General features: G+C 53.3%; 3 protein-coding genes and 1 long non-coding RNA gene across 4 annotated transcripts in view; 2 read left to right on the forward strand and 2 right to left on the reverse strand.

Moving 5' to 3' along the window:
* Window positions 1-661: 661 nt before the first annotated feature.
* On the reverse strand, window positions 662-4468 carry LOC130534445 (nucleotidyltransferase MB21D2). Its single transcript, XM_057048529.1, has 2 exons — window positions 4228-4468; window positions 662-2555 (listed from the first exon to the last, which is right to left on the reverse strand). The coding sequence occupies exons 1-2, from the start codon at window positions 4466-4468 to the stop codon at window positions 1291-1293; spliced, it is 1506 nt and encodes a 501-aa protein (XP_056904509.1). The 3' UTR covers window positions 662-1290.
* On the forward strand, window positions 4154-14511 carry gmnc (geminin coiled-coil domain containing). The gene is made up of 5 exons (XM_057048540.1): window positions 4154-4591; window positions 12873-12951; window positions 13082-13164; window positions 13240-13350; window positions 13431-14511. The coding sequence occupies exons 2-5, from the start codon at window positions 12891-12893 to the stop codon at window positions 14238-14240; spliced, it is 1065 nt and encodes a 354-aa protein (XP_056904520.1). The 5' UTR covers window positions 4154-4591; window positions 12873-12890; the 3' UTR covers window positions 14241-14511.
* Window positions 14512-14942: 431 nt separating this feature from the next.
* The window catches only part of LOC130534441 (interleukin-1 receptor accessory protein-like), a 13417-nt gene continuing 6955 nt past the window's right edge, over window positions 14943-21404 (reverse strand). The window contains 4 exon segments of the mRNA XM_057048513.1: window positions 14943-18944; window positions 18946-19118; window positions 20918-21061; window positions 21169-21312. Coding sequence (XP_056904493.1) covers window positions 18699-18944; window positions 18946-19118; window positions 20918-21061; window positions 21169-21312 — 707 coding nt within the window. The 3' untranslated portion in view covers window positions 14943-18698.
* Window positions 19194-19471, forward strand: LOC130534470 (uncharacterized). The gene is made up of 3 exons (XR_008952905.1): window positions 19194-19210; window positions 19268-19300; window positions 19372-19471. It is a non-coding gene; the product is annotated as an uncharacterized LOC130534470 (long non-coding RNA).

Genomic DNA, 21404 nt, shown 5'->3' on the forward strand with positions numbered 1-21404 from the left:
AGCTCTCTCCAGCTCTCTCCAGCTCTCCCCAGCTCTCTCCAGCTCTCCCAGCTCTCCCCATCTCTCTCCAGCTCTCTCCAGCTCTTCCCCAGCTCTCCCCAGCTCTCCCCAGCTCTCTCAGCTCTCCCAGCCTCTCCAATCTCTCTCCAGCTCTCCCCAGCTCTCCCAGCTCTCCCCAGCTCTCTCCAAGCTCTCTCCAGCTCTCTCCAGCTCTCCCCATCTCTCTCCATCTCTCCCCAGCTCTCCCCATCTCTCCCAGCTTCTCCCCAGCTCTCTCCAGCTCTCTCCAGCTCTCTCCAGCTCTCTCCCAGCTCTCTCCAGCTCTCTCCCAGCTCTCCCAGCCTCTCTCAGCTCTCTCCAGCTCTCCCCATCTCTCTCCATCTCTCCCCAGCTCTCTCCATCTCTCCCCAGCTCTCCCCAGCTCTCTCCAGCTCTCTCCAGCTCTCTCCCAGCTCTCTCCATCTTCTCCAGCTCTCTCCAGCTCTCTCCAGCTCTCTCCAGCTCTCTCCAGCTCTCTCAGCTCTCCCCAGCTCTCCCAGCTCTCTCCAGCTCTCTCCAGCTCTCCCAGCTCTCCCAGCTCTCTCCAGCTCTCTCCAGCTCTCACCAGCTCTCTCCCAGCTCTCTCCAGCTCTCTCCAGCTCTTCCCAGCTCTCTCCCAGCTCTCTCCCAGCTCTCTCCAGCTCTCTCCAGCTCTCTCCAGCTCTCTCCAGCTCTCTCCAGCTCTCCCCAGCTCTCTCCAGCTCTCTCCAGCTCTCTCCAGCTCTCTCCAGCTCTCCCCTCGGTGTCAACGTTAGATCAGGAAGTCATGATACAACCAGAAAAATGCTATATTTGATACTCTGTGCAAAACCAGACCAAAGTAGTCCCCAATCATCATGGCTTCAACAGTCACCATCAGTCTTTTGTCTTCTGCTCCTCAGGTTGATGCTACGTTTGTTCTGCTATGCTAGTAGCGCCCTATGCTAGTAGCGCCCTATGCTAGTAGCGCCGCTGCTCAGCAGAACGACAGCCTTGCAGTGAGTTTGGGCCGTTTTGGTCGACGCCGTTTCTGGGCTGTCACCATCACGTACATCTTCTTTCTTTGATAGATGGGTCGTTGCTATGGTAACGGAATCAGTGACATCACTAGTCTGGAAGGCAACCAGCGGGTGAAAATACAGGGCTCAAAGTCAGAGCAAGAGGAGAAAGTTCTGGTTAAAAAGTGAGGCACAAGGACAACCACGTGACTCTGCGACAGGAACAGAACGGTCCGGACGGCGAGACAACAGAAGACGGGGGCGCGGCAGCTTCTCAGAAGAACTTGTCATCGATGCGGAAGTGTGGCCGCGTCACGTCGTCTGGATTGATGAAGACTGAGATGGACTTTCCAGGGTTCTCCGTGACCAGCTGCTGAAGCTTCTTGGCCAGCCTGTCGTCGGGCTGGCTGTCGCCGCCGGCGTCGGACTGTGGCGACAGCAGGGTGGTGGCGCTGCCCCTCCACTGCAGGTCCACCGTCAGCCGGTTGGCAGCCTTGGCGTGCTCGATGGTGGTGCGGAGGTGCTCGGCGGGGTCAGAGCGCACCGAGGACAGCTTGCGGGCGTGCAGCATGGCGGTCTCGTCGGACAGGTGCTCCAGCATGTTGCACTGAGGAATGAAGTAATTCGGACACATCTTGTTGACGAGGCAGTGCTGCAGGTCGTCAATGAGACCCAGCAGGAAGTGGGAGGAGAAGTCCTCCTGGCCCAGGTAATTGGCGGGGAGGCGGTCACATGCCCACAGCATGATGCTGCGGAGGTGGTAGGGGCTGATGGCTCTGGGGCGGGACAGCAGCTTGATGATGATGGCCTTGCAGGCCTGGTACGCCCCCATCAGGCTGGAGGAGATGCACTTCTTCAGCTGCACCTCGCTCCGGGCAAATGACAGGCGCCATTCGTTCTCCCTGCGACCTTTAAAGGAACATGCTGGGACAAGGTAGAAGCCGCTGATCACCTCCTCCTCGGTGATCTTGCCATCCCAGAAGTGGTTCTCCATCAGCCAGCTCTGAGCTACGGCCGGCCAGCCTTTGAAGGACACCACCGGGACGATGTCATAGAGCATCCGGCTGCTCCCCACACCCAGGATGACGGAGATGACGGTGCCGTTCTTTTCCACCTTCTCCACCCGGGGCATCCCTCTCTGGGGCTTCTTCTGAACCTCCAGCAGCACCAGCGAGATGGACTGATGAAACCAGTCAGCGACTAGTGTTGGAGAGAAAAAGTAGTTGGTGGTGCCGTTGATATGGTCAACGATGGTGCAGCAGTCCTTCCACTTGTTGATGGTTCCTTCATCAAAGAGCCGGAGACTGAGCCACGAGTGGCCCAGGGACGAGTGCCTCATGTCCAGAGTCACCGGCTGGTTCCGATCGTGAAGTTTGAGTGCTGGGACCAGAAGAGTGAAATCCATGTCGTAGTCTGTGCCGCGGGCATAGACACTCAGCTCATCCAAGTCCATATCCACCACCCCCTCCCGGACACCCCCCGACAGGAGGAGATACTCGTTGGCCACCGGGAGCTTTTGGTCCAATTTCTGAACCATCCCTGGAAGAAAAAAGATGATGAGTGACCGACGTTCAAAGGCCGAGGCCCTAACCCCTACTAACCCTGACTAACCCTAACCCCTACTAACCCTGACCCCTACTAACCCTAACCTAACCCCTACTAACCCTGACTAACCCTAACCCCTACTAACCCTAACCTAACCCCTACTAACCCTGACTAACTCTAACCCCTACTAACCCTAACCTAACCCCTACTAACCCTAACCCCTACTAACCCTGACCCCTACTACCCTAACCTAACCCCTACTAACCCCTAGACTAACCCCTACTAACCCTGACCCCTACTAACCCTGACCCCTACTAACCCTGACCCCTACTAACCCTAACCTAACCCCTACTAACCCCTAGACTAACCCCTACTAACCCTGACCCCTACTAACCCTGACCCCTACTAACCCTAACCTAACCCCTACTAACCCTGACCCCTACTAACCCTGACCCCTACTAACCCCTAACCTAACCCCTACTAACCCTAACCCCTACTAACCCTAACCTAACCCCTACTAACCCCTAGACTAACCCTGACCCCTACTAACCCTGACCCCTACTAACTAACCCCTAACCTAACCCCTACTAACCCTGACCCCTACTAACCCCTAACCTAACCCCTACTAACCCAAGAGCGCACGCATAAAAAGGAGATCTGAGACAGTTTTCCTTTTTCATCCCTTCTGAAATAACGAGTTGTTGAGCGTTAACGAGTTGTTGAGCGTTAACGACTGACAACCTTTCAGGTGTGTGACTGGTGTCATGGCCGCCTCCTCCGCCCACTGACGCTCTTTACCACAGACGCTTCACTGACTCCTCTTTTTTCCAGCATCTGGACCGCTTTACTGCGGTGGGAGTGGCTTCACCTGTGCCCCGCCCCGCCGCCGCTCATTAACTATGAGCCTCCTGGAGCTCCGCCCTCTCATCCAAATCTCCGTATTTCTGGCTCCAAAAACTCAAGATGCTGCGACATCCTATCAAAGTCCACACGTCTAAAATGGCCCCTCACAAACTAGCGGGGGGGGGGTACTTGCTGTGGGTAGCATTAAGCACCTGCTAGTTACCTGCTACAACAAGACGCCATTAACTTGGTCAAGTTTAACCTACTCAACAAGGATCAGCTTCAAATGACAGATGTGATTTATCATGTTGACGAGCCTTCAGTTATCCATGAACACCTTCATCATCATCATCATGTCAACCCCATAGTTGCACCTTGACCTGCTGACCTCTGTGACCTGCTGACCTCTGTGACCTGTTGACCTCTGACCTCCTCAGTTCGAGCTTTAGCCTCTGTTATTATTGTATGTGATGTGTCTCCCTCTGGCCTTCACCATCCACCCACCAGGACGGCCCCCTTGGCCCCCCTCCAGGTTTCAGAATCTTTTATGTCAAGCACAGATGAGACCTGAACCAGAACCCGAACCCCTGAACCAGAACCAGAACCCTAACCCCTGACCCGAACAGATGTTGTGGGAATAAAGCTGGACTGAACTGTTTCCTCATCTTCACCAGGACCGTGCAGACCAGAGGAGCCTCTCCTCAGAACCGATGGTGCAGCTGCTGTGACCCTGCAGTACCACTGTGGCCACAACCGGGTCCAGCCGTGGCCACAACCGGGTCCAGCCGTGGCAGCATCAGTGTCGGATCAGTGTTTGTCTCACCCAGCATGGAGAAGATGAAGTCCTTGGCGGTGTGGATCTCCAGGGCCCGCTGGTCGTCGTACTCCCGCTGGTCGTGCTTGCTAAACTCCTGAATGAGCCGGTTCAGGTCCTCCATGCGGGCCGCCGACCTGAAGTCCAGCTCGGGCGCGGCGCCGAACGGCATCCTGCCGGCGGCCGCGGTCGGGCTGTTCCCGAGGCTGCCGGCGGAACCGGTCCGACCGGAGGGAGCAGGGGCCGTCATGTTCGCTCCGCGCTGGCTGGGTTTCCTGCTGCTGAGCCGAACCAAAGTGACCAGAACCGAGTAGCCGAGGAAGGAGCAGCACAAACACAACCACCGGAAACACCGCCCTCCGGCCCCTTCAAAGTAAGAGTGATGTCAGCAGGGTTAACCGGGTCAGGGTTAACCGGGTCAGGGTTAACCGGGTCAGGGTTAACCGGGTCAGGGTTAACCGGGTCAGTCCGAGGGGCCATGAGCAGACTCCTTCCTCAGGAGACTCGGGTCCTTCAGAGTTTGCAGCAGGATGCTCCAGATGTTCTAGCAGCCTGTCATGGCTAGCACCATCTGCTGTGGTGTGCTGGGGAGCAGGCTAAGCTAAGGATGCTAACAGACTCCTGCAGCCTCGCTGCTCTGAGGAACATTATATACAGAAATTAAAAATAATATAATAATATAGAATATATATGCTTATAATGCTATAACATTCTAATCTTATTTGTATTTATTTATTCTATTTCTATACTTTGTAAATACAAACTACAGTTATATTAATCCATGTTAGGCTGCTACAGTTCAATTTCCCCACGAGGACGAATAAAGTAAATAAAGTACATCTTAAATCTTAAATCTTGAATCTTGAATCTTGAATCTTGATTTGGAACTCGGCTGTTGGTCTTGACAAATAAATATCTGTAAAACAAAATAAAGATGTAAAACTGTGATACGACACATGTGGCACACAGCAGCAATGATGAAAACGTTGCTTTTAGAGCATTTTTATCGCTTCTGTCACTGAGCAGCTTTGAGCTCGTTGCCAGGGAGAAACTTCCGGATATCAGGTGGTTCATAGGTCGGCTCCTCATCATAGGTCAGCTCCTCATCATAGGTCAGCTCCTTATCATAGTCAGCTCCTTATCATAGGTCAGCTCCTTATCATAGGTCAGCTCCTGATCATAGGTCAGCTCCTCATCATAGGTCAGCTCCTTATCATAGGTCAGCTCCTCATCATAGGTCAGCTCCTCATCATAGGTCAGCTCCTTATCATAGGTCAGCTCCTCATCATAGGTCAGCTCCTTATCATAGGTCAGCTCCTCATCATAGGTCAGCTCCTCATCATAGGTCAGCTCCTCATCATAGGTCAGCTCCTTATCAGCTCCTTATCATAGGTCAGCTCCTCATCATAGGTCAGCTCCTCATCATAGGTCAGCTCCTCATCATAGGTCAGCTCCTCAGGTCAGCTCCTCATCATAGGTCAGCTCCTCATCATAGGTCAGCTCCTCATCATAGGTCAGCTCCTCAGGTCAGCTCCTCATCATAGGTCAGCTCCTTATCAGCTCCTTATCATAGGTCAGCTCCTTATCATAGGTCAGCTCCTCATCATAGGTCAGCTCCTGATCATAGGTCAGCTCCTCATCATAGGTCAGCTCCTTATCATAGTCAGCTCCTTATCATAGGTCAGCTCCTGATCATAGGTCAGCTCCTCATCATAGGTCAGCTCCTTATCATAGGTCAGCTCCTTATCATAGGTCAGCTCCTCATCATAGGTCAGCTCCTGATCATAGGTCAGCTCCTTATCATAGGTCAGCTCCTTATCATAGGTCAGCTCCTCATCATAGGTCGGCTCCTTATCATAGGTCAGCTCCTTATCAGCTCCTTATCATAGGTCAGCTCTCATCATCAGCTCCTTATCATAGGTCAGCTCCTCATCATAGGTCAGCTCCTTATCATAGGTCAGCTCCTCATCATAGGTCAGCTCCTCATCATAGGTCAGCTCCTCATCATAGGTCAGCTCCTTATCAGCTCCTTATCATAGGTCAGCTCCTCATCATAGGTCAGCTCCTCATCATAGGTCAGCTCCTCATCATAGGTCAGCTCCTCATCATAGGTCAGCTCCTCAGGTCAGCTCCTCATCATAGGTCAGCTCCTCATCATAGGTCAGCTCCTCATCATAGGTCAGCTCCTCAGGTCAGCTCCTCATCATAGGTCAGCTCCTTATCAGCTCCTCATCATAGGTCAGCTCCTTATCATAGGTCAGCTCCTATCATAGGTCAGCTCCTTATCATAGGTCAGCTCCTCATCATAGGTCAGCTCCTCATCATAGGTCAGCTCCTTATCATAGGTCAGCTCCTCATCATAGGTCAGCTCCTCATCATAGGTCAGCTCCTTATCATAGGTCAGCTCCTCATCATAGGTCAGCTCCTTATCATAGGTCAGCTCCTCATCATAGGTCAGCTCCTCATCATAGGTCAGCTCCTTATCAGCTCCTTATCATAGGTCAGCTCCTCATCATAGGTCAGCTCCTCATCATAGGTCAGCTCCTCATCATAGGTCAGCTCCTCATCATAGGTAGCTCCTCAGGTCAGCTCCTCATCATAGGTCAGCTCCTCATCATAGGTCAGCTCCTCATCATAGGTCAGCTCCTCAGGTCAGCTCCTCATCATAGGTCAGCTCCTTATCAGCTCCTTATCATAGGTCAGCTCCTTATCATAGGTCAGCTCCTCATCATAGGTCAGCTCCTGATCATAGGTCAGCTCCTCATCATAGGTCAGCTCCTTATCATAGGTCAGCTCCTTATCATAGGTCAGCTCCTGATCATAGGTCAGCTCCTCATCATAGGTCAGCTCCTCATCATAGGTCAGCTCCTCATCATAGGTCAGCTCCTCATCATAGGTCAGCTCCTCATCATAGGTCAGCTCCTGATCATAGGTCAGCTCCTTATCATAGGTCAGCTCCTTATCATAGGTCAGCTCCTCATCATAGGTCGGCTCCTTATCATAGGTCAGCTCCTTATCAGCTCCTTATCATAGGTCAGCTCCTCATCAGCTCCTTATCATAGGTCAGCTCCTCATCATAGGTCAGCTCCTCATCATAGGTCAGCTCCTTATCAGCTCCTTATCATAGGTCAGCTCCTCATCATAGGTCAGCTCCTCATCATAGGTCAGCTCCTCATCATAGGTCAGCTCCTCAGGTCAGCTCCTCATCATAGGTCAGCTCCTTATCAGCTCCTTATCATAGGTCAGCTCCTTATCATAGGTCAGCTCCTCATCATAGGTCAGCTCCTTATCATAGGTCAGCTCCTTATCATAGGTCAGCTCCTTATCATAGGTCAGCTCCTGATCATAGGTCAGCTCCTCATCATAGGTCAGCTCCTTATCATAGGTCAGCTCCTGATCATAGGTCAGCTCCTCATCATAGGTCAGCTCCTTATCATAGGTCAGCTCCTCATCATAGGTCAGCTCCTGATCATAGGTCAGCTCCTTATCATAGGTCAGCTCCTTATCATAGGTCAGCTCCTCATCATAGGTCAGCTCCTCATCATAGGTCAGCTCCTCATCATAGGTCAGCTCCTCATCATAGGTCAGCTCCTTATCATAGGTCAGCTCCTGATCAGCTCCTTATCAGCTCCTCATCATAGGTCAGCTCCTTATCATAGGTCAGCTCCTCATCATAGGTCAGCTCCTCATCATAGGTCGGCTCCTTATCATAGGTCAGCTCCTCATCATAGGTCAGCTCCTTATCATAGGTCAGCTCCTGATCAGCTCCTTATCAGCTCCTCATCATAGGTCAGCTCCTTATCATAGGTCAGCTCCTCATCATAGGTCAGCTCCTCATCATAGGTCAGCTCCTTATCATAGGTCAGCTCCTCATCATAGGTCAGCTCCTCATCATAGGTCAGCTCCTTATCATAGGTCAGCTCCTCATCATAGGTCAGCTCCTCATCATAGGTCAGCTCCTTATCATAGGTCAGCTCCTCATCATAGGTCAGCTCCTCATCATAGGTCAGCTCCTTATCATAGGTCAGCTCCTTATCAGCAGCCATGTTCAGTGTTGTCTGTCTGTCAGTGTGTGTGTGTGTGTGTGTGTGTCTGTGTGAGTGTGTGTGAGTGTGTCTGTGTGTGAGTGTCTGTGAGTGTGTCAGTGTGTGTGTGTCACTGTGTGTCTGTGTGTGAGTGTCTGTGAGTGTGTCAGTGTGTGTGTGTCAGTGTGTGTCTGTGTGTGAGTGTGTGTCTGTGTGTGAGTGAGTGTGTCAGTGTGTGTCTGTGTGTGAGTGTGTCTGTGTGTGTGTGTGAGTGAGTGTGTCAGTGGTGTCTGTGTGTGAGTGTGTCTGTGTGTGTGTGTGTGTCAGTGTGTGAGTGTCTGTGAGTGTGTCTGTGTGTGAGTGTGTGTCTGTGTGTGAGTGTGTGTGAGTGTGTCTGTGTGTCTGTGAGTGTGTCTGTGTGTGAGTGAGTGTGTCAGTGTGTGTCTGTGTGTGAGTGTGTGTGTGTGTGTCAGTGTGTGTCAGTGTGTATGTGTGTCAGTGTGTGTGAGTGTGTCTGTGTGTGTCTGTGTGTGAGTGTGTGTGTCTGTGTGTCTGTGAGTGTGTCTGTGTCAGTGTGTATGTGTGTCAGTGTGTATGTGTGTCTGTGTGTGTCAGTGTGTGAGTGTCTGTGTGTCTGTGTGTGAGTGTGTCAGTGTGTGTCTGTGTGTGAGTGTGTGTGTGTCAGTGTGTGTCTGTGTGTGAGTGTGTGTGAGTGTGTGTGTGTCAGTGTGTGTGAGTGTGTCTGTGTGTGTCTCATTGTGTAGCACAACTGTCTTGTTAGGGTCCATTCATCAAATATAAGCACACAAAGTCTCCAGATAAACGGGTTTGTTTATCTCGAGCATTGTTTTATTTTGAAAGCGACCCATGGGCGCGTCACGCTGATGTCACTTCCGCTGGTTGGCGCGTTTGTTTTGTTTTTTTCTAAAAACTTTATGTAGACTTACAGCAAGTTTTCAGATGTAACAGAAAATGTCCAAAGATAGATGAACCACGCACGCACGCACATGCACGCACACGTATGCACATGCACGCACACGTGCAGGCGCACTCACACACGCACACACCTGAATTCTTTGTGCAACAACAACAACATTATTAAAGCTTCGCTTGTCGCTCTGCCCCCCCTCCCCCACTCAGCCAATCACAAAGCAGGATGCTGCTGACGTCATGCAGGTGAGCACAGAGGGTTGCAGGCTGTTCAGGAACACCTGACACACCTCTGTGCTGCTGCTAACATGTCATTAGCATGCTGTAGCTGTCAGTCATCAGGTGTAATCCCACGATCCTCTTACAGCACTGTGATGATGTCATCGTTCAGCAATGTGTTAAAATACTCGTTAATGTCATTAAACTCATTTAGGAAAACACAGGAAACGTCCGACGTGAAGAGCATCCAACTCTTCATCAGGTAAATCAGGTCAACGGTCGACGCCTCGGTCACGGACACAACTGATGACCTGGTCAGAACCAGGATCATGGTCAGAACCAGGATCATGGTCAGATCCAGGATCATGGTCAGAACCAGGATCATGGTCAGAACCAGGATCATCAGGTGATCCAACACGACCTCAGAAGATCACCTGACTACGACAGGTAGTCATCTCTCCATCAAAAGATCCAAAGTTCGTTAGTTTGTGGATCTACCAGCTGTTATTTAGATCTTTAGGATCCAAAACCAGGGAACCGATCACTAATTTCTCCTTAATCTGTTGATGCTGGTTAATTTCAAAATTAGGGCGAAAGATTCAGAGGAAAAAAAATCAATAATCAATAAAAATCAAAACAGGGTGAAAATGATCAAAAAAGTGGAAGAAAAATCACCCACAAACTGTCTTAGACTAGATTAGTTAAGATTAAATTAGTTAAGATTAGACTAGTTAAAATTAGATTAGTTAAAATTAGATTATTTTAGATTAATTCATATTAAATTAGTTAAGATTATTTAAACTATCAAGCAGAAGCTGAAAAAATTCATGAGCAAACAAAAGGTCACAACTAAAATTTTAAATAAAAACTAAGTTTAAATTTTAAATATTGACCACAAATCACATATGTAAAATGTAAAAGATCACCTCTCACACACACCACACCACACACACACACCCTCACACCACACACACACTCTCACACACACACACACACACACACACTCTCTCTCTCACACACCCTCACACACACACCCTCTCTCTCACACACACACACACACTCTCTCTCTCACACACACACACCACACACCACTCTCTCTTTCTCCACACACACCCCCTCTCACACACACCCACTCTCTCTCTCCACACACCCTCACACACCCACACACTCTCTCTTTCTCACACACACACACCCTCACACACCCTCACACACACACACACACCCTCTCGTGTGTGTGTGTGTGTGTGCATTAACCAGTTAACCCTAACCCTCCTGCAGACATGAATTAAAGACCCTGTGACTGTAGGTATACTGATCGTGTGTGTGTGTGTGTGTGTGTGTGTGTGTGTGTGTGTGTGTGTCCCCGACACAGCTTGTGGCCCCTCCCTCTGCCATTAAGGTCCCAGCAGGGGGGCTATCTGCAGGATGGGCTTCTCCCCCAGGAGGCTTTAACTCCTTCAGGTTCTCCCCAGAGAACGATCTTCTCCCTTCACTTGGAGCCCTCAGACATCCCATAATTCCCACCCACTCAGCTGGAGCCCTCAGACATCCCATATTTCCCACCCACTCAGCTGGAGCCCTCAGACATCCCATAATTCCCACCCATTCAGCTGGAGCCTACGGCCCCAGATTAGCCAATATTAGCCCAATGCTAACCCCAGTTTGTCAGGTTGCTCGGCAACAGACAGTAAAATGTGTGAATACAGGAACATGTTGAGGAATTTTGTTTGTTTTCACAGAGATTTTAGATCCAGAATTTGTTGTCTTTGATGTTTTTAATAAAGAGTTTAGAACTTGAATTCTCCGTCACTCCTCAACTGCTCGGAGCAAAAGGAAAAACCGGTTTTGTGGGTTTTTTGCTCCGTTCTGGAAGTCCTGGAGTCCTTGTTGCCCCCCCCCTGCCCCCCCCCCCCCCCCCCCCCGCCGCCCCCCCCCAGAGTCTGGGAGCAAAACAAGTCCTGAAGGAGAGTTTCATAAAACGGCGATAACATCAAAGGTCTTGGTTGGCTTTGATCTCTGCAGGAAAAGTGGAACCTGCCCCCCCCCCCCCCATCCTGGAAGGGTCCCAGGATCCTCCGTAGAAGGGGGGGCTGGTGCCCCCCCCCCAGCTGGTGCCCCCCCCAGTCCAGAGTTCAGTTGTGTCCAAGATGAATGAATGAATGAATGAGTGAGTCTCCGTCACATCCTTTAAGGAACCGATTCTTCATTATTGCTGCTCATTAACTACCTGAGCTACAAATTTTCATAAAACAGTGTCGTGTTTCCATGGTGACGCTGACCATTATCACGTGACTAAATTCTGTGTCCTGCCCTCGTGCTGGATTCTGTTAAAGGATCTAAAGCAACGTCATCGGCTCCGTTCGTGCATCTGATTGGACTCCCTCCCTCTCCGTCACACACGCGCGCGCGCGCGCACACACACACACACACACACACCTGTCCGCTCTTCAGTCTCGTGCAGTCTCTGCTCTTCACCACGTCTCTTCAGATCGTTCCGTACTCACGTGCGTCTGCAGCAACTCTTCGTCGCGCGGTGGTGGCAGCGCGTGCAGGAGCAGGGCAGCGCGTGCAGGAGCTGGTCTCTCCGAGTTCAGGTGGACGCGCTATCTGAAGGTAAGAGGCGAAACTCGCGGCTCTTTCCTGTCCGTGACGTGCTTCATCATTTTGACAACCGTTTCTAACCCTCGCGACCCTTAAAGGTGTCCGCGTGGACAGCAGTCCACGTGACCTCACTTCCGGTCATCGCGACATTCGCCCTAAGGTCAAAGATTTCAGGTATGAAGGTGTGTTGAGCGCCAGGTGTGCTGCTCACCTGGCGCGTGTCGAACTCTAATATGTGATGCGGTCCGCACGAGGGACAGGTGGGTTCTGAGCAGGTGGGGGCGCGAGACCACGGTCAGGAAGGTCGCACCTTCACCTGCATCGCATCATTTACTGGATCTTCCAGTGACACATTGGAACAGAAGGTTGTCTGGACAACAGAGGTTGCCATGGCAACGCCGAATGTTTGGGAAGCTCGAATGTTGATCATCACCATATCAACATTCCCACTTTATCCCCCCTCCCTCTCCCCTCTCCCCCCCCACCTCTCCTCCACTCTATGCCCCCCTCCCTCTCCCCTCTCCCCCCCCACCTCTCCTCTCCCCCACTCTATTCCCCCCCTCTCTATGCCCCCCCCCCCCCCCCCCCCCTCTCCTCTCCCCCTCTCTATTCCCCCCCTCTCTATGCCCCCCCCCCCCCCTCTCTATGCCCCCCCCCCTCCCCCCTCTCCTCTCCTCTCCCCCTCTCTATTCCCCCCCCTCTCTATGCCCCCCTCCCTCCCCCCCACCCACCTCTCCTCTCCCCCACTCTATTCCCCCCCTCTCTATGCCCCCCCCCCTCCCCCCCACCCACCTCTCCTCTCCCCCTCTCTATTCCCCCCCTCTCTATGCCCCCCTCCCTCCCTATCTCCCCTGCCCCCCCCCCCTCATGGAACTCTAGGTTTCGGCTGATCCCGACATGTGCGACCTCGGAGCAGCGCCCCCACCTGCGCGTGCAGAGTACTGCGGTGAGGCTCCAGGTGAACTGACTTCCGTTTCCTCATCAATACTGACCTGGTCAGCTGAGGTCCAGTAGAGATCAATAATCCAGGTCAGGATAATCGGATTAGAGCCAGAGTTGTCTCACCTGGCGGTGCACCTGTCTGACAGAGTCCTCCTGCCGCCCCCTGTCTCCCTCTGCTGGCCAGATGTGGTCACAGCAGCTTGGTCCTCACCTCCAGAGGAACAAACAGGTTGGTTTGGTCCTGCAGGAGGTTCTGATTGGAGCAGCTGGGTTCTGCTGGTCTAACTGGACCTGTTCTCATCAGCTTCAGGACATCCTGCTGCAGAGGGAAGAAGAACTGTTTCAGCTGCAGGAGGAGAACCAGAAGCTCAGAGAATTCCTCAACTCCTCATTTGTGAGGAACCTCCAGGCTCAGGTACACGTCCACCATGAACCAAAGTTCAGGAACCTCATAAACCCAGCCTGAGATGTCCTCTGTTGCCTTTGTCCTCAAAGAAAGTCAGTGGTGATGGGAGGGGGGGCCTGCCCAGGCAGCTGAAGAGGAACCTTGCAGGTCCAGATGAAGGACCTCTCCAGAACAGCCCCTGGCCTCCTCAGATCAGCAAGAGAGTCTGCAGAAACATCACAGCAGAGTTCTCCTCCGAGTCCGAGTCCCCGCCAGAACCAAATTTAGATCGCTGGGTTCTCCGAATGCTGGGTCTGAAGGATGTTGGCGCCGTCGATCCCTCGCCCACCAGCTCCTGGTCCTGGTCCTCTAAAGACTCCAGCAGAACATCAACACATCACAACAGTCTTGCAAACGGTTGCGTGTCTTCAGGTCCTTGTCCTGACCTGGGACAAGAACCGTCTGGACCGTCCAGCCTGTATGAGGACTCTAAAGACATGACCAGGCCCTCCTTGCTATCCACTGCCTTCCAGAGTCCACCAGAAGAACCTGACTTTAGGTGGCCTACAGCCAGACCAGCTTGCTCTTGGTCTTCAGGACCTGCAGCCGGCAACCACTCGTCCCCGAGCAGGTCGTCACCAGACGGGAACCACAGCAGTCCGCCGGCTGAAGACGTGCTGGTGTCCCCCAGCCCTTCCTCAAGTCTTGTGAGGAACAAGCAGCAGAGATGTGCAGGTCCAGGGAGGCCTTCAGGTAGATGCTGGACTCCAGCTGACCCCCCAGCTGATGTGGTGTTCAGCATGTGTCTCAGCCCCTCCAGCAGCATCAGGACCCACAGCTTCCCTCAGGGTCAGGCCTTCATCAGGAACAACCCTGACGGGAGATGGAGCTTCACCTGGGTCCCCAGACATGGACCATAGTGTCCATCAGGACCAGGCGGTGGTCTTCTCAACCCTGGACTCTCCACAGAACCATCTCCAGGTCCGCTCAAACTGGACGCTGCACTGGTTGGATGCTGACAATAGACCAGAACCATTAGACCAGAACCATTCCACCAGAACCAGTAGACCAGAACCAGTAGACCAGAACCAGTAGACCTTCTTGTGGATGTTGATGTTTAGCAGCCTTGAACATTGTGAGACGTGTTTATTTCTAAAACCGAAGAATAAAGAGCTTCACTGAACCATCCAACTGTCTGACTGGTCGGTCAGGTGACTCCATCTAACTGTCTGACTGGTCGGTCAGGTGACCCCATCTAACTGTCTGACTGGTCGGTCAGGTGACCCCAACTAACTGTCTGACTGGTCGGTCAGGTGACCCCAACTAACTGTCTGACTGGTCGGTCAGGTGACCCCATCTAACTGTCTGACTGGTCGGTCAGGTGACCCCATCTAACTGTCTGACTGGTCGGTCAGGTGACCCCATCTAACTGTCTGACTGGTCGGTCAGGTGACCCCATCCGTCTGGTCGGTCAGGTGACCCCATCTAACTGTCTGACTGGTCGGTCAGGTGACCCCATCCGTCTGGTCGGTCAGGTGACCCCATCTAACTGTCTGACTGGTCGGTCAGGTGACCCCATCCGTCTGGTCGGTCAGGTGACCCACATTGATCAACGCCCTCAGTATGAAACACGTTGATCTTTATTTACTTCACATCCAAACAAAGATTCTAACTGATCATTTTCACAAAAACATCATAAACAAACATTAAGTCACTTTTGACCGTTCAGGTAAAGTCGGGTCATGTGACCACCAGCTGAGTTCATCATTGGTTGGAGCTGCCCCACACGTGCACATTTTCAGGGTGAAGGCCTCGGCGGCTCTTGAAGGCGCATCAACGGTTCCTCACGTTGGGATCAGGGAGGATGGTTCCGGTCCAGAGGAGCACGTTAGCTCCGCTAGATTAGTTTAGATTAGCTCCGCTAGATTAGTTTAGATTAGCTCCGCTAGATTAGATTAGCTCCGCTAGATTAGTTTAGATTAGCTCCACTAGATTAGATTAGCTCCGCTAGATTAGATTAGCTCCACTAGATTAGTTTAGATTAGCTCCACTAGATTAGATTAGCTCCGCTAGATTAGTTTAGATTAGCTCCGCTAGATTAGTTTAGATTAGCTCCGCTAGATTAGATTAGCTCCACTAGATTAGTTTAGATTAGCTCCACTAGATTAGTTTAGATTAGCTCCGCTAGATTAGATTAGCTCCGCTAGATTAGTTTAGATTAGCTCCACTAGATTAGATTAGCTCCGCTAGATTAGATTAGCTCCACTAGATTAGTTTAGATTAGCTCCACTAGATTAGATTAGCTCCGCTAGATTAGTTTAGATTAGCTCCACTAGATTAGATTAGCTCCACTAGATTAGATTAGCTCCGCTAGATTAGTTTAGATTAGCTCCACTAGATTAGATTAGCTCCGCTAGATTAGATTAGCTCCACTAGATTAGTTTAGATTAGCTCCACTAGATTAGATTAGCTCCGCTAGATTAGTTTAGATTAGCTCCGCTAGATTAGATTAGCTCCACTAGATTAGTTTAGATTAGCTCCACTAGATTAGATTAGCTCCGCTAGATTAGTTTAGATTAGCTCCACTAGATTAGTTTAGATTAGCCGCTATCACGCAGACTTGCTGTTACTTTCCTACGTATTTGTTAAGTCCATGTATTGATCGTAACGGGGACGTATTGATCGTAACGGGGGCGTATTGATCGTAACGGGGGCGTATTGATCGTAACGGGGGCGTATTGATCGGGACGGGGGCGTATTGATCGTAACGGGGACGTATTGATCATAACGGGGGCGTATTGATCGTAATGGGGGCGTATTGATCGGGACGGGGACGTATTGATCTTAACGGGGACGTATTGATCGTAACGGGGACGTATTGATCGTAACGGGGACGTATTGATCTTAACGGGGGCGTATTGATCGTAACGGGGGCGTATTGATCTTAACGGGGGCGTATTGATCGTAACGGGGGCGTATTGATCGTAACGGGGGCGTATTGATCGGGACGGGGACGTATTGATCTTAACGGGGGCGTATTGATCGTAACGGGGACGTATTGATCGTAACGGGGACGTATTGATCTTAACGGGGGCGTATTGATCGTAACGGGGGCGTATTGATCGGGACGGGGGCGTATTGGCTTGAGCGGGCGAACGCCACTGCTCTTCACCGGCCCAGTGACTCCAGGTCCTGATCTCCCCCAGCGGAGCTTCATCCTGGTCATCATCACCTCCTCACCTGCTGCCCTCCAGATGTGTCTGCTATACGGGTTAGGGTTACCAGGTTGGGCTACCAGGTTAGGGTTACTAGGTTAGGGTTACCAGGTTGGGCTACCAGGTTAGGGTTACCAGGTTAGGGCTACCAGGCTGATTTCTCCTCAGTTTTCCAGTCAAACCAGTCCGACCATCCTCGGCTCTCAGGAACAAAAGGGGGCCGGCTGCTCCGCCTCCTCCGCCCTCCTCAGGTAACTGTGGAGGACGTTGGTGTCTCTCGGGGGTTCCTCACATGCACGGGCTCCCCTGAGGTGGTGCCGTGGTGTCAGTGACAGACTGGACCTGGTCTGTCTCTAATGACATGGTGGACCAGCTGCAGATGTCCAACAGATTGGACGTCCTGGCTGAGGCAGGAATGTGAAAGGAGGTCTTCTCTGGGTCTCAGGCTGTTAGTGTCCAGGTCATTAAGGAGGCCTGAAACCCAATCTGGGAGAACAACCTCAACACCGGCTTCTCGCAGAACCGTGACAGCTTGACTCCGCCACATAATGAGCTGCACTCGAACTGGTTCTGGTTTTTCTTTGGTTCCTGGAAGCTGAAGATCAGGTTTCTGCTGCTCCTCCTTAGAAGACTAAAGCAGATTTATGCAACACAAAATGTCACCTAGTGTCATCTGTGGGAAACCACAGGGAAGACCAGCAATGCTAGCACCAGGCTAGCCCGGTGGTCCTGTTGGGGGTCCACAGGGAAGACCAGCAATGCTAGCACCAGGCTAGCCCGGTGGTCCTGTTGGGGGTCCACAGGGAAGACCAGCAATGCTAGCACCAGGCTAGCCCGGTGATCCTGTTGGGGGTCCACAGGGAAGACCAGCAATGCTAGCACCAGGCTAGCCCGGTGATCCTGTTGGGGGTCCACAGGGAAGACCAGCAATGCTAGCACCAGGCTAGCCCGGTGGTCCTGTTGGGGGTCCGCAGGGAAGACCAGCAATGCTAGCACCAGGCTAGCCCGGTGGTCCTGTTGGGGGTCCACAGGGAAGACCAGCAATGCTAGCACCAGGCTAGCCCGGTGGTCCTGTTGGGGGTCCACAGGGTCCAGAACCGACCTGTTCTGCTGAGTCATGCTGCCTAGAATCAAAGGGCTCCTCCTGTTCGGAACCCTAGCCCTAACTCGCCGTTACCGAGCGCCGGGCGGTATCCACGGCAACGGGGACGTCCACCGACAGAATCACTAGTTGAGGTTCTCGGGGTCCTGTTTGCTGCCTCCAGAGAGCCGCAGATGTTGCCCCCGGGGGCCTGTTGCTGATGTCACGGAGGTGCAACGACCCCAGGAACACATGACCTCTGACCCCTAAGCCCAACATACCTGTTGTTGACATCACCTCACAGAATGTAGTGACCCCCCAGGGGGGTCAGGCACGCCAGGGGTCCAGGGGCGGCACCGGCAATGCTGATCATCCCAGAAAGTTCTGTTCTGACCCACGTTCTGAACCTGCTGCCTCCAGACTCCAAATGGTCCGAGATCAGTTGGAGAACTTCTGAGGGCGGAGCCACAGGTGTTCCACACTCGTGCACGTCCTGGTTTAACGGCCTGATTGTGATTCACAGCTCAATAAAGAGGTTTGACCAGTTAAATCCGGTTTATTCAGACATTCCCAGTAATGACATCACTGGACCAGGAGCCCTCTGGTCCCAGGGCTCCAGACCAGTCCGCTTCTGGAGCCCTGGGACCAGAGGGCCAGACCAGTCCGCTTCTGGAGCCCTGGGACCAGACGGCCAGACCAGTCCGCCTCTGGAGCCCTGGGACCAGAGGGCCAGACCAGTCCGCTTCTGGAGCCCTGGGACCAGACGGCCAGACCAGTCCGCCTCTGGAGCCCTGGGACCAGAGGGCCAGACCAGTCCGCTTCTGGAGCCCTGGGACCAGACGGCCAGACCAGTCCGCCTCTGGAGCCCTGGGACCAGACGGCCAGACCAGTCCGCTTCTGGAGCCCTGGGACCAGACGGCCAGACCAGTCCGCCTCTGGAGCCCTGGGACCAGAGGGCCAGACCAGTCCGCTTCTGGAGCCCTGGGACCAGAGGGCCAGACCAGTCCGCCTCTGGAGCCCTGGGACCAGACGGCCAGACCAGTCCGCCTGTGTTCTGGACCAGTTTGGGGTCCTCCGCTGGCCTACGCTGCTCCAGTCTCTGGCAGCTCGACCGTGTTGCTGAGGAGTCCTCTTTGGGAGCTGGTGCTGTTCTCACTGTGGAGCCTCATCAGAACCGCCTCCCTCCTGCTGAGCGTGTGGACCGGTAGCTCCACCCTGAGCTGCTTCCAGAACCTCGACGTCAGCTCCTTGGACTTCTCCCCCTGCCATCGGACCAGTGTCAGGGCCACCCGTGCCCTCCGCAGCTCCTTAACCCAGCCCTGCCTCTCTGAGGCAGCGGTACTGGACCAGAATCACCCGCAGGTGTCCGCCCAGCGCCATGTTGTCGATCCCCGCCTTCAGCTCCAGCAGAGCCTGGGAACCCCGACAACCATAACCTGGACCCAGGACCACCAGGAGGCGTCGGCTCCGCGCCACGAAGGTCAAGGTGTCGTCGTTGACAGCTGCAGCAGCACAGAGGTAGAGGTGAGTGAGGGGTGAGGAGGGCACAGGTGAAGCTCAGGTGAGGCTCAGGTGAGGCTCAGGTGAGGGTCAGGTAAGGGTCAGGTAAGGGTCAGGTGAGGGCAAAGTGAGAGGGTCAGGTGAGAGTCAGGTAAGGGTCAGGTGAGGGTCAGGTGAGGGTCAGGTGAGGGTCAGGTGAGGGCAAAGGTGAGGCTCAGGTGAGAGTCAGGTGAGGAGGGCACAGGTGAAGCTCAGGTGAGGGCAAAGGTGAGGGTCAGGTGAGAGTCAGGTGAGGAGGGCACAGGTGAAGCTCAGGTGAGGCTCAGGTGAGGGTCAGGTAAGGGTCAGGTGAGGGTCAGGTGAGGGCAAAGGTGAGAGTCAGGTGAGGGTCAGGTGAGGGTCAGGTAAGGGTCAGGTGAGGGTCATGTGAGGGTCAGGTAAGGGTCAGGTGAGTCTCAGGTGAGGGTCAGGTGAGGGTCAGGTGAGGGTCAGGTAGGGTCAGGTGAGGGCAAAGGTGAGGGTCAGGTGAGGCTCAGGTGAGGGTCAGTTGAGGGTCAGGTAAGGGTCAGGTGAGGGTCAGGTGAGGGTCAGGTAAGGGTCAGGTGAGGGTCAGGTGAGGGTCAGGTAAGGGTCAGGTGAGGCTCAGGTGAGGCTCAGGTGAGGGTCAGGTGAGGCTCAGGTGAGGGTCAGGTAAGGGTCAGGTGAGGGTCAGGTGAGGGTCAGGTGAGGGTCAGGTAAGGGTCAGTGAGGGTCAGGTGAGGCTCAGGTGAGGGTCAGGTGAGGGTCAGGTGAGGCTCAGGTGAGGCTCAGGTGAGGGTCAGGTAAGGGTCAGGTGAGTCTCAGGTGAGGCTCAGGTGAGGGTCAGGTAAGGGTCAGGTAAGGGTCAGGTGAGGGTCAGGTGAGGAGGGAACAGGTGAAGCTCAGGTGAGGGTCAGATGAGGGCACAGGTGAGGGTCAGGTAAGGGTCAGGTGAGTCTCAGGTGAGGCTCAGGTGAGGGTCAGGTAAGGGTCAGGTAAGGGTCAGGTGAGGGTCAGGTGAGGGCAAAGGTGAGGGTCAGGTGAGAGTCAGTGAGGAGGGAACAGGTGAAGCTCAGGTGAGGGTCAGGTGAGGGTCAGGTGAGGGCACAGGTGAGGGTCAGGTGAGTCTCAGGTGAGGGTCAGGTGAGTCTCATGTGAGGCTCCTCTGGAGTCAGAGCAGAGCACTAGCGGTGGTTCAGGTGGTTAGCGTGTGCCGTCAGTACTCTAGCGGTGGTTCAGGTGGTTAGCGTGTGCCATCAGTACTCTAGCGGTGGTTCAGGTGGTTAGCGTGTGCCGTCAGTACTCTAGCGGTGGTTCAGTGGTTAGCGTGTGCCGTCAGTACTCTAGCGGTGGTTCAGGTGGTTAGCGTGTGCCGTCAGTACTCTAGCGGTGGTTCAGGTGGTTAGCGTGTGCCGTCAGTACTCTAGCGGTGTTCAGGTGGTTAGCGTGTGCCGTCAGTACTCTAGCGGTGGTTCAGGTGGTTAGCGTGTGCCATCAGTACTCTAGCGGTGGTTCAGGTGTTAGCGTGTGCCGTCAGTACTCTAGCGGTGGTTCAGGTGGTTAGCGTGTGCCGTCAGTACTCTAGCGGTGGTTCAGGTGGTTAGCGTGTGCGTCAGTACTCTAGCGGTGGTTCAGGTGGTTAGCGTGTGCCGTCAGTACTCGAGCGGTGGTTCAGGTGGTTAGCGTGTGCCGTCAGTACTCTAGCGGTGGTTCAGGCGGTTAGCGTGTGCCGTCAGTACTCTAGCGGTGGTTCAGGCGGTTAGCGTGTGCCGTCAGTACTCACTCCCTCCTGGCAGACTGTCTCTGTCGAAGATACACACAGAGTAGCCGAAGTGGTTTTCCAGAACGCACCGAAGTGTTGACAGGACAAAGGACTCGTCCTCGCTGTTCCTCGTGTACGAAATGTAGACGTCAAAGTCTTTACGACCTACACAAACACAGTGTTGATCTTTCCAGGAAGAAGAAGACGATGTAACCAGCAACTTCCTGCTCAGGACAGACTGACGTGAGGACACGTTACACCTGCATCCTCACCTGAGTCTCGCTCCTCGGTGCCAAACCAGGATCGGTAGATTAGCCGCAGCTCCAACCAAAAGACGTGATAAATGACAAAGAGGAGGATCAGGAGGAGCAGCGTGACGCCGAGTCCGCAGCCCAACGGCACCAAGGGCGGAGAGACTGAAACACACCCAAGTTTGGATTCTGGACTGAAACGGTTCCTTTTAGTACCTGGAACTAGTCTGAACATTCATAGCATAGCATAGATGCTA

This window comes from Takifugu flavidus, chromosome 12 (assembly GCF_003711565.1).
Source record: "Takifugu flavidus isolate HTHZ2018 chromosome 12, ASM371156v2, whole genome shotgun sequence".
Lineage (NCBI taxonomy): Eukaryota > Metazoa > Chordata > Actinopteri > Tetraodontiformes > Tetraodontidae > Takifugu > Takifugu flavidus.

Coding starts and splice junctions, on each gene's coding strand:
- LOC130534445 (XM_057048529.1), bottom strand. CDS start 4,468: ATGACGGCCCCTGCTCCCTCCGGTCGGACCGGTTCCGCCGGCAGCCTC. Junction 2,556..4,227: donor CTTCATCTTCTCCATGCTGG/GTGAGACAAACA, acceptor TTTTTCTTCCAG/GGATGGTTCAGAAATTGGAC.
- gmnc (XM_057048540.1), top strand. CDS start 12,891: ATGTGCGACCTCGGAGCAGCGCCCCCACCTGCGCGTGCAGAGTACTGC. Junction 12,952..13,081: donor GTACTGCGGTGAGGCTCCAG/GTGAACTGACTT, acceptor CCTGTCTGACAG/AGTCCTCCTGCCGCCCCCTG. Junction 13,351..13,430: donor TGAGGAACCTCCAGGCTCAG/GTACACGTCCAC, acceptor TTGTCCTCAAAG/AAAGTCAGTGGTGATGGGAG.